At 39.6% G+C, this 14,210-nt stretch overlaps 1 protein-coding gene across 10 annotated transcripts in view; it reads left to right on the top strand.

Moving 5' to 3' along the window:
* Positions 1 to 14,210, top strand: part of DNHD1 (dynein heavy chain domain 1) — a 130,367-nt gene that overhangs the window by 67,656 nt on the left and 48,501 nt on the right. For 7 of the 10 annotated variants that reach the window (XM_072610116.1, XM_072610114.1, XM_072610115.1 and 4 more), the window contains exons 14-21: positions 4,563 to 4,720; positions 5,046 to 5,171; positions 5,380 to 5,656; positions 5,841 to 5,968; positions 6,199 to 6,397; positions 6,730 to 6,824; positions 8,515 to 8,731; positions 12,831 to 12,956. In XM_072610116.1, coding sequence (XP_072466217.1) covers positions 4,563 to 4,720; positions 5,046 to 5,171; positions 5,380 to 5,656; positions 5,841 to 5,968; positions 6,199 to 6,397; positions 6,730 to 6,824; positions 8,515 to 8,731; positions 12,831 to 12,956 — 1,326 coding nt within the window. Of the gene's footprint in view, positions 1 to 4,562; positions 4,721 to 5,045; positions 5,172 to 5,379; positions 5,657 to 5,840; positions 5,969 to 6,198; positions 6,398 to 6,729; positions 6,825 to 8,514; positions 8,732 to 12,830; positions 12,957 to 14,210 lie in introns of those variants that run through there. The other 3 variants (XR_011967247.1, XM_072610117.1, XM_072610122.1) reach the window with 3 other exon arrangements.

Below are 14,210 nucleotides of genomic sequence, written 5' to 3'. Positions count from 1 at the left end.
ATCATGTACATAGAGAAGAGTAATAAATATTGATGGTGGTAGTAGATTAGAAGTAGGTCTCTTTCTTGTAAATTGTCACTCACAGGGAAATTGAAAAGTATTTGGTGTGGAGGGTGGGGAGAAAGGCTCTCATGTAAGCATGAACAAAGAATCCAAAAAGAGGACTTGCAGTGGTGATGCAGCACATCCACCTTAGCTAATCTGGCTTTCCTCTGGCCTGACTCAAGGGGCTTATCTTTGATATGACTAGGGGCTTTTGATTCATCTTATAATATTAATCCCTTTCTATTTATAATCCCATAAACCAAGTTGAGGTGACTTGAGGATATACCATTGTAAAATATCTCCAAATCATTTGTGATCCTCTCAAGGGAAATCATTACTTCTACCACCTCCTGTCTCAGACTGAAGCCGAGTCATTCTCTACCCAAACTCACTTTCTATTCCAGGTCTTCTGCCTTCCATCTGCATTGCTAATATTAAGCATACAACAAGGATTGCCAACAATAGTACCAAGTGGCTACCAGTTTTCTTTAATAGTAATACCTACCAATTATATGGAGTTTTAAGGTTTTCCAAGCACTGCAGATATCTCATTTGATCCTCACAACAACCCTGGGAGTTAGGTAGTATTAATATCCCTATTTTATAGATGAGGAAACTGAGGCAGATAGAGGTAAAGTGACTTGCCCAGCTAGAAAGTTTTTGAGTCTGGATTTGAACTCAGGTCTTCCTGACTCCAAACCCCAGCAGTCTGTCTACTACCCCACCTATCTGCCTTTTTCTAAAGGATAATATGTAATAGCAACGAAAGAACAATGAGCATAGAGGTAGGGGGACAAAGGCGAGGTCTTCCCAATCATTATTTTCAGTAAGGCAGCGTGTCCATACAAGAGCAAACACATCAGTAGTCACAGAATTAGTAGCAGGAGCAGGGGCAGGGACCTGTTAGAATCTTTGTAGGGAAGAGCAGAGAAACTCAAACCTTCTGATCCAGCTTAGTCCTTCACCTTGGAATGTCCAGATGGCTCCCCAAAGGGAGATGACACCTGAATATCAACTGTCAGCTCCTTCCGCAGCATCTTCACAAAGATTTTCCCATAAGTTCCAGATCCGAAATCACACTAACTGGTGGTCTCTGAGGGAATGTCTACTACAGTGTCTCCAGAGGAAAACTGGGTTATATAAGTAAATACAAATACCCAGCATTTTTTTTTTTTGCAAGGGGTCAGGGGAAGTAGTCCTAATAATTAGGAAGATTAGGAAAGGCCCTATGTAGGAGGTTGTACTTGAAAGGAGGTAAGGATTTCAGGAGAGAGATGGTTAGGGAGGAAGAGCATTCTAGGTGTGGGGGACAGCCTGTGCCCTCAGTATTTGCCTTAGGGAGGCAGAGGGTTCTGCTTGGGGAATAGTAAGTAGCCCAGTTCAGACTACAAAGTCTAGCATATGGGGAGGAACAAAGTGAAATCTACTTACATAGATTGGAATCAGATTGTGAAAATTTTAAATGTCACAGAAAAATTTCTATTTTATTGTAGAGACCCCAGAGACCTACTAAAGTTTTGTGATGAGGGGGGTAGCCTAGGCTTCTACATGAGGTATAAAGACTGTGTGGCAGCTGTGTGGAGGATAAATTGGAGAGGGGAGAGATTGTATTCAAGAAGACCAGTTAAAAGATTATTGCCATATTCCCAGTGAGGAGGATCTGAATGAAGAGGGCCATGCAAGAGATATTGTGTAAGTAGAGTGAAGAAGACTTGACAGCTGATGAGACAGGGGAGGTGAGGAGAGCAAAGACTCAGGAGAGAGCACTAAGGAGGTGAACCTAGCTGACTTGTGGGATGGTGGTATCTTTATCAGAAATAGGGAAGCCAGGAAGAAGAGTAACTTTGAGAGGGAAGATAATGACTTCAATTTTGGATATGTCAAATCTGATATTCCTATAGAACCTCAGATGGAGTTCACTGATAGGCGCTAAATGATGTAAGACAAAGGTCAAAAGAAAAAAGGCCTGTTACCTAGATTTGGAGATCATTTTTATCAATAACTAAATATCAATAGATGGTATGCTTTTCAAATTACAGGTAACATAAGGTTGCAGAGGAATAGCTGGCACACTGGATGACACAGCCAGCATCAAAAGAGATCTTGACAGGCTATAGTGATGGGCTGAGTCTTTATTAGATAAAATTTCATAGGGATAAGTGCATAATCTTACACAGGGGTTTAAAAAATATACATCACATATACAAATTAGAGGAGGTATAACTAGACAATAGTTTGAAAAAGGTCTGGAAGTTTTTGTGAATCACAAGCCCAACATGAGTCCTCAAAGAGGACCATGATATCAGGGAGATGAAGACATGACTTGCACTTGACTTTGATTTGAGTGAGGGAGGGCTGTGCAAGGTGACCAGTCTCACTTTCTCCTCCAGAGCCATCTGGGTCCAGTAATCATCTGGGCCAGATAATCATTAGGACAACTGGAGATGGCCCAGGATGCAATGGGAGACCCAGGCCATTTTAGGCTAAGGTCTTTTCAGGTTCTCATTTTCTTTGGTCGCACCACATCTGGAGTTTTGTGTTCAGTCCTAGGTGTCACAGTTTAAGAGGAACGCTGATAATCTAGGAGAGTTGTATGTTCAGAAGAGGGCAATGAGAATGGTAAGGAGTCTTATAAGTATTATGCCATCTGAAGATGATTTGAAGAAACTGGGGATATTTAGTCTAGAAAAGATTCAAAGCTTCTGGGGGAAGTATGATAGTTATCTTCATATATTTGAAGTACTGTCCTGTGGAAGAGGAAACAGATTTGTTAGTACTATCACAGTGGGTAGAACCAGGAACAATGGACAGAAGTTACAAATAGGCAAATTTAGAGTTTTTATCAGGAAAAACTTTCTTAACAGCTTCCTTTACGTTGAGTAGAGTTTTCCCAAATGTGGGTTAAAAAAGCACTCCCAGCTTTTGGAAAAGCATTAAAATTACAATATGGATATTGGGTATATGGTAGCCTTGATTTTGCCCTGTAGAAAATGCTAAACACACAAAGGATCCAGACCAATGAACAGATACAGAACTTACGTAGAGCACTCAAGTAGTCCATCAGCTCTTCTTTATCTCTAATAGGAACCAAATGTAGGGTTGCTAGTGGAGGAGGACCCTGCTTTCTATTCCAGGTATTGAAATTCCTCTCCCACAAGGTGATAAATAGCCCTTTCCAGACTCATGCTGCCACCTTGTGGTTTAGGTCCCTCATCCCTCTGTCTGATCAGCATGGTATCAACTGATCAGTGTCTCTTGGCATGTCATCTGTATGGTTAACTGAAACAGTAGCAGAAGCAGCAATACCTTTCAAAGTGTAGTGAAAAGTGGAGAAGCATAAATCCAGAAAACGAGCTGAGTGTTCAACTCTGGAAAGTCCACATGGTGCCAAGATGAAGGACAAAATTGTTAACTCTACCTCTTGAGCTAGTTTCCTGCTCTTCCACTATCTTCCCCAGAGATCTTTAGAAAATATCCCATTATAGATTCTGTGGAAGCATCTTTCATCTCCATGACCATAGCAACATAGGTTTCCAGACTTCCTGCCTCCTGGGGTTGTTGTGAGGAAAGTACTTTGCAAATCTTATGATGCTCTATAAATATAAGTTAACATGATCATAGGCACTTCTGATGACCTTTCCATGGTATGTTAAGACTGTATTTCTCTTTTCTCCTTGCCCTTCTAAACTTTAGATAATATTCTAGGAAAAAGAACTTGGAGACAGGAATGGCAGCAGTAGGAAGGACTGCTTGCTGGGATTAAATTTGCAATGATCTCTGAAACCAACGAGCCAATTCCAGGGACAGTAATGAGCTCAGAAAAGTCTATTCTTCACCTTGTGGTCTAAGGGTGTTTTAGTAAAGAGGGCAAGGTGAAATGCTTCTGAACTGATACCAAAAGGACCTATGTCCTAGGAAACTGACAAGTCATTGAAACCTGAGACCCAGAGCTGGATTCTTATTATCTTTGCAACTTCCTGTAGATCCTGGGACTCAACTGGCAGCTCAGTGTCTGGGTCCTACTGCTTCTACCCCATAGGAAGGTGTGCCAGTGTCCCTCTAAGACCTGGAGGCTTCAGTCTCCTTTACTTGGCTATAGCCTCAGGAATATAAGTGTTTCTCCTTTAGCAAGGTACTGATAGTCACATAGTTATAGGCCAGGGGTCCAAAGGCTTAAAAAATGCCCTCTTTTGGTGTGAGGAGTACTTAGGCACTAACAAGGTGGCAAGCACTGAGTGGAGGATCCAGCATGTAAAATCCAAATCTTTGTATCTGGCTTTCTCAGAGATCATTTGGTTCTAGATTCCTCTCCTCATCTGCTTAAGTCCTGACTATTCATAGCTGATTCACCTCCAAAGTCCTAACTGAGTTGTTCCCCTCAATCTTTTATTTGCTTCTTTTCCCATCCTTTCCCTCTCCTCTACTTTTCTTCAACTTCTCTACTTCTCCCTTCATCCTTTCCCTTAATAATTCATCTCTCTGAGACCTGCCTTCTTCCAGCCTGCTTTTTTCTCCAGTGACACAGTTGGCTGATGTTAAGAAGGACGTCATGGCCCAGTTGAAGAGTGTGAGATACAATCAAAGTCAAGAACTCATAAAAGAACTCTCAGAGTTTGTACAAGTCCTCCAAAACATGAGTGCTGACATCCAGACCATTGCCAAGTGTTCCCAGAAGGTGGGCATGTGGATATATAATTCAGAACTGAAGGACCTTCCAGGCTAGTGGGAAAGACTCTGTCCCTGGCTAAATGGAACCTTGCTCTGATAGTGTGTCCTTGGACAAGGCAAGCTCCTCATTTGGTAGTGGAGATGTAAATCTCACTTCTTACCCTCCTATGAGACTGTTCTGTGGGTTGAGGGTCTAGAAAAAAGAAGGTACTACTCTGTGGCAGTTAGGAAAGCAGGTAGGGAGTTCCTACTGAAGAAGAACAGAGGAGGGGAGGGTGTGGTGATGGAGCTAGTTGGAGAGGGCAGAGGTCCTGATGCTGAGCTGCCTGCAGCTGACAGAGGCCAATGAACAAAGTGAAGACCTGGAGGAACGAGTGGAATATGTACGTGCTCTCAATAACCTTGTTCGATCCCACTTTGGCAAATTAACCAGTGAGGATGAGGGACTGGAGATTGCGGTGAGAAACATACTGGGCAGGGACTCTTCCCAGAGCTTGTCCTCCCCATTCCTTAGAGAAACATGGGATTGAATATGGGTTCCTCAGTGTCCTCTATTCCCCCTTATCCATCTCCCCCTTCCCCATTTTTGCCTTTCCTTTCCTCTTGCCTCCCCCATTTCCCCTCAGGGGTCCCTGTACCTCACTTCTTCCTGTTCTGGGCCTGTAGCTGCTAGATACGTGGGAGACCTTCCTTTTTGAGCGACTCCAGGCCTCTGAGTTCCTACTCAGCAAGCAGAGCACCTTGGTGCCCCAGCTTCAGGAGATGATAGCGGCTGCCCTGAAACAGATGGAAGACTTGAGCATCCAGGCTGTCTCAGGTCCCTTCATGGACCCCACCCAGGAGCAGCGCAGTACTGAACGCCAGCTTATCAACATGGAGCGCACATATGCCTCCATTTCTGCCCGCCTTGCTGAATTGCACAATGCCTATGTCATCCTAAGTGGTACAAAGCCCATTTCTACTGTAATTCCCCTTCTCTCTCTGTCTCTATCTCTTTCTCTGTCTCTCTGTCTCTCTCACATTTACACACACACACACACACACACACACACACACACACACACACACACACACACACACCATCCCTGGGGAGAGTCCAGGGTCAGAAGTACTTTCTTCTACTGCAGGGAATGAGAAGCCGGTGCCAGTGCCTCAAAGAGGGCTCCAACCCATTTTACTTCAACAACGTGTCTGGCGTCTCTTTTGTTTGATCAGTGAGCAGATTGGTGAATGGAAATGTCTGGCTTTTAGTAAGGTATGAGTGGTTTTCATTCTAGAAATCTTCTATCTTCTACCCCTCCCCGATTCAGTCTCCATCCATGTCTTCAACTAATTCCATCCACTCATAGTACAATTTTTACCCCTGCCCTACCCCTGCCCCTGCCCTGACCCAACTCCTGTTTCAACCCAGACAAAGTTGAATTATTGATTTAGTAGTAGTTAATATCTGGTGGGACCTGCTGACAGGTCACATCATTCTCCTAGTTTAGCACCTCTTTCGCCTGGGAGAAGACAGATCATTGGTTGACAGAGGCAGCCAAGCTAAGCAGGTTATTCACGGTGGCTAATCCTATAATACAAGCCTGTATGCGCCTGCTGGAGGAATTTCGGAGCTATTTGCCAGTGCTGTCTATGTTGGACAACCCCCAGTTGCAAGGCAGTGGCTGGCAGGCCATTTTTCGAGGTGGGAGAGAGGGTTAAGGGCTGGAGGAACAGAGATGTCCTGGTCAGCCTGCTCAGTTTTCTCTCAATTCTAGGGCTTAAACCCTTTCCTTCTCCTCTAGTTTCCCCTCATTGTCCACTTGATATGGTGTCCTTTCTTTCCCTAGGATATCCTAAGGTATTTCCCCTCCTTCTCCAAGTTTATATTTCTATCCACATCCCTTCTGTCTTGTAGATAGGGCATCCCTCAAAGATCATGTGCCTTCCTCATGTATTTCCTCCCTGTAGGAGAGAGCTGAGCAGGCTAGAGTCTAGGTGGTAGCTCTGACTGGCTCTCCTCCTTTCTTTCTATAGCCATGGGGGCAGGCTGTCCTGAAAACATTGAACTCCTGACTTTGGGCCAGCTGCTTTCCTACCCTCTGCTAGAATACAGAAACCGAATCTGTCAGGTAGGACTGAGGCTAGGTTTGGAATAGAGATGAAGGTGCAAGTGGACAGTGCTTAGGTTGGAGAAAGTCAAAGCTAGCTTGTGAAGTGTCCAAATAATTAAGTCCATCGCAAGCTCTGTAAGTTATGAGTGGGAGGTAGGCTGTCAGGGGCCCCCTTTGAAAATGTGGGTAGAAAAGAAAGCAGTGTATTAGGAGCCAAGCAAGGTGGCTTCATTAAGAATATGTCATCCTACACTAACCTCATGTCCTTTTCTGATCAGGTTATTAATTTGGTAGATCCGAGGCATGCCATAGTCCCAATATTTCTTAATTTCATCAAAGCATTTATAAATTGTCACTGATATTAATTCACTGGAAAAAAATAATTGTGACACAAGGCTTTCTGGCTGTCCTCGGATAAGACAGCAGAATAAGAGGTTGAAGACAATTTAGTCAGATAGTGAGATGTAAGCTGGTTAAACAGTTGCATTCAAGGAATGTTGATTAATGTTGAATGAGGTCTTCAATGGGGTATACAGAAGATCTGTCCTTGGCCCTGTTCTGTTCCATATTATCCATGACTTAGATCCCAATAAAGAAGGCTTATTGATAAAAAATTTACAGATGACGTAAAGCTGAGAGAAATAGCTAGAACATCATCTGGATGACAAAATAATAGTGGTGATCAAAATGTTAGCTTTGTATTGCACCTTAATATTTCTAAAAGCCTTTCCCACCATTATCTTATTTTATCCTCATAATAGGCAATATTGTCAGAGCAAGGTTTATTACCTATATTTTATAAAACAGGAGACAGATCTACAAAGAGGTGACTTGCTCAAGGTCTTCTGACTTCTGGTATCCTATCTACTACTGGAATACTAGACTCAAAATATTTAGACAAATTTTAGCAGAAATAAACATAAAGTTAAGTGTGTAGGTTCAAAAAATAAATCATGTCAGTAAAAAGTGGAGGTCATTTTTATATGAAAAGTAATGATATCTGCTTTGGATATGTTGAATTTCAGATGAATATGGGACATCTACTAGGTTATACAGGACAAAAGCTCAAGAAACAGACTAGGGCAAGAGATAGATATACATATATGGATCTGTATATAGATACAGCTTACCAAAAAAGTGTAATACAGTCTTAGACTATGGTAATGGAGATATAGTGTCCTAAGGGAATACTTTTGTAATTTTGTCCTAATCACACGTTTGGAACAGTGTTTTCATTTTTGGTACACCTTTTAGAAGACACATTGGCAAATTAAAGCATATCCAGATGAGAGAAACCAGGAAGGTGAAGGAATATATAGAAAGTTCTGTTGAAAGAACTAGAGATGTTTGGCTTGAAGAAGGAAAATACTTAAAGATGACAAATGAGCTCTTTACAAGTTTTTGAAAACTGTAATAGGGAATACAGGACAAATTTGTTCTGTTTGTCCAGGAGGACAGACCTAAAAGCAACAGGTGGTAGATAAAGGGATTCAAATTTCACCCTCCTTGGGAAGAATTTTCCTGATAGTCAAGGCTGTCATTAGAATGGGTTGTTTTATAAAGTAATGAGTACCCTGTTAGGATGTATCTAAGCAAAGCCTTGAATAACAACCATCAATATTGTAGGGAGGAGACCTTCATTGGGAATGAGGTTGGGCTAGATGGCTATAAGACCCCTTTCAATTCTGAGATCTTATTATGATTCCAGATCTGGCTGAGTGAGAATGAGAACTTTCAGACTCAGGAGAGTCTACGGAAGCTGCAACAGACGTGGGAGGGCCGACAGCTCCGTCTTCTCAACTTTATTCTTTGTGTGCCCTATGAGCCCCCTCCCTCAGAGCGCTCCAAGCGACATTCGCACAGCCGGGCCCAAGGACAGCAGTTGGAGATGGTGGCCAAGGACAGCGGTACCTATATCTTGTCTGGTAATGCTTAACGTTTCCTAACCCTGCAGTTGTCCTGACCAGGAACATAGTCTCAACTTTGTCACATCCTTTAACAGGGAGCTTACTACCTTATAAAGCAGTCTATCCCATGGATAGACAGCTTTGATTCTTAAGACTGAAAAACGCAACACATAGGCTTGTATCTATCTGTTGCTTCTAGTTTTTTCCCTCCAGAACAAAGGAGAACATATTTCACTCTTGCTCATTCATTCCCTGTTATTCCTATTGTGATAATTCATGGGTCTTTTCTCCAGGATTCTAGGAAGTTTTCTTACAAGACCTTGCCACACTTATTTATTCTCCATTTTCTGCACTAATTTCCACCTTCTAGATATGTCTTCTAAAAAGTGTTGGCTAATTATTTCCTTGTGCATTAACATCAGTCTTTTTGGACAACTCTACCTTTTCTTCTCCCTGCCTTCCCCCCATCCCTACCCGTGCCATTCTTCTTTGAGTCTTCAGAATCTCATTTTTCTGAACTTTTCATACCTTTCTGGGCTGACTTTTCCAGTAGAGTATTAGATTATGGGATCCTATCTATTCTTTCTCTGAACTCTTTGAAATTTTTACCTCCAAAATCTGGCCTAACTTTCATACTATACCCATCTTTCCTCTTCCTCTAGAACATGAATTTCCAGTATGAAATGGTAATTTCCATCTACTTCTCACTCTCAACTCCTTTCATTTCTACTTCAGCAAAAAATTCTTCCTTTTTAGTTGGAATCAGGTGAAGAATGAGAGATTCCTTTTCTGGTTCCCCCAATACTGGAAGGATAAAATTATTGTTAAGTATTAGCTTATATAATAACTTCTGCTTTTGCCACAAAAATCTCTTGCAGATGTCTGGGCAACTCTGTTCCAGCTTTGTGAGCTCTCTTTTTGACTCTTCACCTCTTTTCTCTTTTTATCTAGGTAATCTCTAGTATATTCCATATAAAAATATTGCTTCTATTTCTGCTTCCATTTGGTATTGAAAGAAAAAAGATTAATAATCAGTGCCTTGAGTGCTTTGCTCTATGTTGCCTTGCTAATGTTTTATCAGCTATAATCACTATGATAGTTAATAATAATTAGAAATGTAACTAAATCATTATAACATATGTATCTTAAGCATGTGACCATAATAATCACACTTATATATTGATGTTTATATTAAAATGATAAGGGAAGAAATCCTTGTCAAAGGGCGAATTGAGACATTGTGGAAAAAACAAAGTTAGAACATCATAAAGTTAGGATGTAGTGACCTGAAAAATGCAATCTTGAATAAATCAGAGACTAGAGGACTTTGTTTCTTCATCAATGAATCAAGAGACCTATAAATAACTGTGAATTTTGTATTTTGGGGTCTTGGACTGTACTGGACAGACTATAGTTCCCACCTTTCTTTCTCTTAATAAAGGTTGGTTTATTTGCCCAGAATGGCTTCCCAGTTTTTTTTTACAATATTGACCTAAATACTCTCCACAGTTTGTTGCCCCTTGGGTTTTTGGATTTCCTCATAGGGACCTGTCTATACATATATATACACATATGCTTTCTTGTCCCAATTTTTTTTCCTATCCTGTTCCTATTGAATAATACATACCCATTTAGAAACATATTCCAATCATAGACTCCATCACACCAAGTTTCAGTTGTCCAGATGATATCAAATTTGCCTCATTCATTGATTCAAACAAGCATTTATTAACTGCCTACTTTGTGCAAGGTCACTGTATTGGTTGGCTGTTGTCCTTCCCTCTCTAAGAGGACCAAAATGATATCACTATCAGTAAGTACAGTAAGGTACAGCGTATCTGACTGTGGCTGATCAGACCAATATGAGCTTGGAATGCTCTATCACAGGTTGGGCACAAATAGTCCATATGAACACTTGGGGAGGAGATGTTTCTAAATTTGCATATCTCATGTTTCTTTTGAACTACTGCAATTCTGCTTTGGTCATAGAGCACATATCTTCTTTGATGTGGGCACACCATGCTGGATGATCCTTTTTCTTTTTTACGATATTGACCTAAATACTCTCCACAGTTTGTTGCCCCTTGGGTTTTTTAAGGATTTCCTCATATGGATCTGTCTATACATACACACACACACACACACACACACACACACACACATATACACACATATGTATGTTTTTCTTCCTTCCTTTTAAAAATCAGATTAACCAATGGTTTGTCTGTTTTATTGTTTTTCCTCATAAAACCAGCTTCTAGTTTTATTTATTAGTTCAATGATTTTCTTTCAACTTTATTAATCTCTCCTTTGATTTTTCAGGATTTCCAATTTGTTGTTTAACTGAAGATCTTAAACTTGTTCTTCTAGTTTTTTAGTTGCATGTTCAATTCATTCCTCTGCTTTTTCTCTGTTTTATTGGTGTAAGCAATTAGAGATATTCTTTTTCCCCTAAGTACCGCTTTATCTGCATCTCATGAGTTTTGGTATATTGTCTCATTGTCATTCTCTTTGATGAAATTATCAATTGTTTCTATGATTTGTTCTTTGACCCACTTATTTTTTTAGAATTAGATTATTTAGTTTTTCACTTAATTTTAATCTGTCTTTTTATTGCTCATCATTGAACATAAATTTTATTGCGTTACAATCTGAAAAAGATGTATTTACTATTTCTACTTTTCTGAATTTGGTTGTGAGGTTTTTATGCCTGACCACATGGTCATTTTCTGTGTAAGTGCCATGTACTGCTGACAGAAAGGTATGTTCCTTTCTATTCCCATTCAGTTTTCTTCATGGATCTATAGTATCTAACTTGTCCAGAATTCTGTTCACCTCCTTAATTTCTTTATTGTTTATTTTTTGGTTAGTTTTATCTAATTTCTGAGAAGGAAAAGTTGAGTTGCCCCACTAGTGTAATTTTATTATTTATTTTTTCCTGTAATTCATTTAATTTCTTCAAAAATTTAGATACTATACCATTTTGTGCATACATATTTAGTATTGATATTATGTCATTTTCTACAGTACCTTTCAGCAAGTTATAGTTTCCTTCCTTATCTCTTTTAATAAGTTCTAGTTTTGCTTTTGCTTTGTCTGAGATCATGCTTGCCACCTCTGCTTTTTTTTTGCTTCGACTGAAACATAATAGATTATGCTATAGCCCCTTACATTTACTCTGTGTGTGTCTCTGTGCTTCAGATATGTTTTTTGTGAACAACATATTGTAGGATTCTGATTTTTAATCCATTCTGCTATCCACTTCTGTTTTATGGGTGAGTTTATCCCATTCACATTTATACTGTGATAACTAACTGTATTTCCCTCCATCTTATTTTCCCCTTGTTTATCCTTCTCTCTTTCTTACCTTCACCCTGTTCCTCCTCACAAGTGTTTTATTTATGATCACCACTTCTGACAGAATTTCTGGTCAGCATGACCTAAATCCTTAGTTAAGAATCTCCAAGCAGTAGGTAGAGGTGATCCAGTCTCCCAGCCACAAATGGTCAGGTTCAAACAGTGCAACACGATTTTCTCCCAATTTCCACAATTCAATAGTTTTCTCACAAGATATAAATTGGACTAGACCCATAATTGAACAGAAAAGGAACTAAGCCAGTTCCAGAATTGAGTCACAAGATGGAGTCACTTCCCACAATTACCCTCTTGCTGTCCTAAGCCCCTCAATTCCCTCAATTATATCCCAGCACTTTAAACTCTTTTTTGCCTCAGCCACACAGATCATTGAAATTTGAAAAAGAACTAAGTAACTCAAGGAATATAATTTTTTTTGAAAACTGTGAAAGTAATACAGAGTAGATTTTGTGAAATATAAGGCCCTAAAAGGTTCTCAATTCTCTCATCCTTCCATCTGCTTCATCAAAACCCTAGCCACAGATGGTAAAATTGATACTACTCTTGCATGAGTGTGAATTTTGTTTCCACTTGAGACCTGGATTTCCTTTCCAAATCCATTTTTCATCCCCACTTTCCAGTAGCCCAGTGTCTCCTATAGGCCTAAAGGGGACAAGGTAGAGGAAGGGGTGGCTCTGGGAAGAACAGGGACCTTATAAACTGTCCCTTGCCCAAACTACACTGTACCTTATATTATTTCCAGATATCAGTAGTCTGCAAGATGGAATTCAAGAAAGCCTGCAGACATTACTCAAAATCTTGAGCTCCCATCATGTTGGGAATATCCATGATCAAGCCCAGGAATGGGTGACCATCTTTCGAGGCCTACGTGAGTGCTGAGGGGTCTACAGGGAGAGAGGGGCATTAAGAGATCTAAAGGAACAAAAAGGTGTGTGTGTGTGTGTGTGTGTGTGTGTATCCTAAAAAGAGAATGTAAGGAAATGAGGGTCTGGGGACACAGCTCCTGTGTTACAGATCACAGAGACTGATCCATCAGCTTCTGTTTTTGACTCCACCAACCATTAAAGAGAAGCTATACTGTATGTAGAGAAGGATACATCAGAGGAGGACCAGAAAGAATGTATTTCTCTAGAAACTATTGGAGTAGTCAAGAGGGCTTTAAGCTTTAAAAAGGAGAGGGAGATGGGAGGATGGAATACTATTGTGCTGTAAGAAATAATGAGCTCATTGATTTTTGAAAAATGTGGATAGACTTACATGAAATAATGAAGGACAAAATGAGCAGAACCAAGAGAATGTTGTATATAGTAACAGCAGTATTATTTTAAGAACAACTTTGAGCTACTAAGTCATTTTGACTATTATAAATGCCCAAATTAACTATAAAGGACCTATGAAGGAAGATGCTATCTGCATCCAGAGAAAGAACTGATAAATAGAAGTATTTATAGAATGATTTTATATATATATATGTATATCTCTGTGTGTGTATATGTATATATATATATATATATATATATATATATATATATATATATATATATATATATATATACAATTTGTGTGTGTGTGTGTGTGTGTGTGTGTGTATATATACACACACATTACAGACACATGTTTGTATCTAATGGTAACTATCTTGGGGGAGGGGAGAAGAATAAAGGAAAAAGGAGAAATTTATAGGGTAACTTTATTATATATATAAAAGGAATAGCAAGTTGTATATAATAGATTTTCATTTGTAATCATCTTTTTTTACTCTACCATGTTCATAAATTAAAAATAAAATAAAAAATTTCAAAAGAATACATCCTATAATCATGGTTGTGAGTTTATGATCTGCTTCTCTTCTAATTTTTTTTTAATACTATGATCTTTAGTATTAAAATAACTTGTCCATTTACCACCTGTTGCGATATATAGTACAAGGTCTAGCCCTAATATCTGCCCAACTGCTTTCCAGTTTTTCAGGAAGTTTTTATAAAATAGGGAGTTCTTTCCTAAGTAATCTAAGTAATTCATATTTTCTGATTTATTGAACACTGAGTTATTGAGTTGCATTGTTTCCAATTCTCCCTTGTCTGGTCTGTTCCATTGGGATCTCTCTTTTTTTGTAGCCAAT

The sequence above is a fragment of the Notamacropus eugenii genome, chromosome 5 (genome assembly GCF_028372415.1).
Source record: "Notamacropus eugenii isolate mMacEug1 chromosome 5, mMacEug1.pri_v2, whole genome shotgun sequence".
Classification (NCBI taxonomy): domain Eukaryota; kingdom Metazoa; phylum Chordata; class Mammalia; order Diprotodontia; family Macropodidae; genus Notamacropus; species Notamacropus eugenii.
Note: the sequence above shows the minus strand (reverse complement) of the source record. Positions and strands in the feature narration are given on the sequence as shown.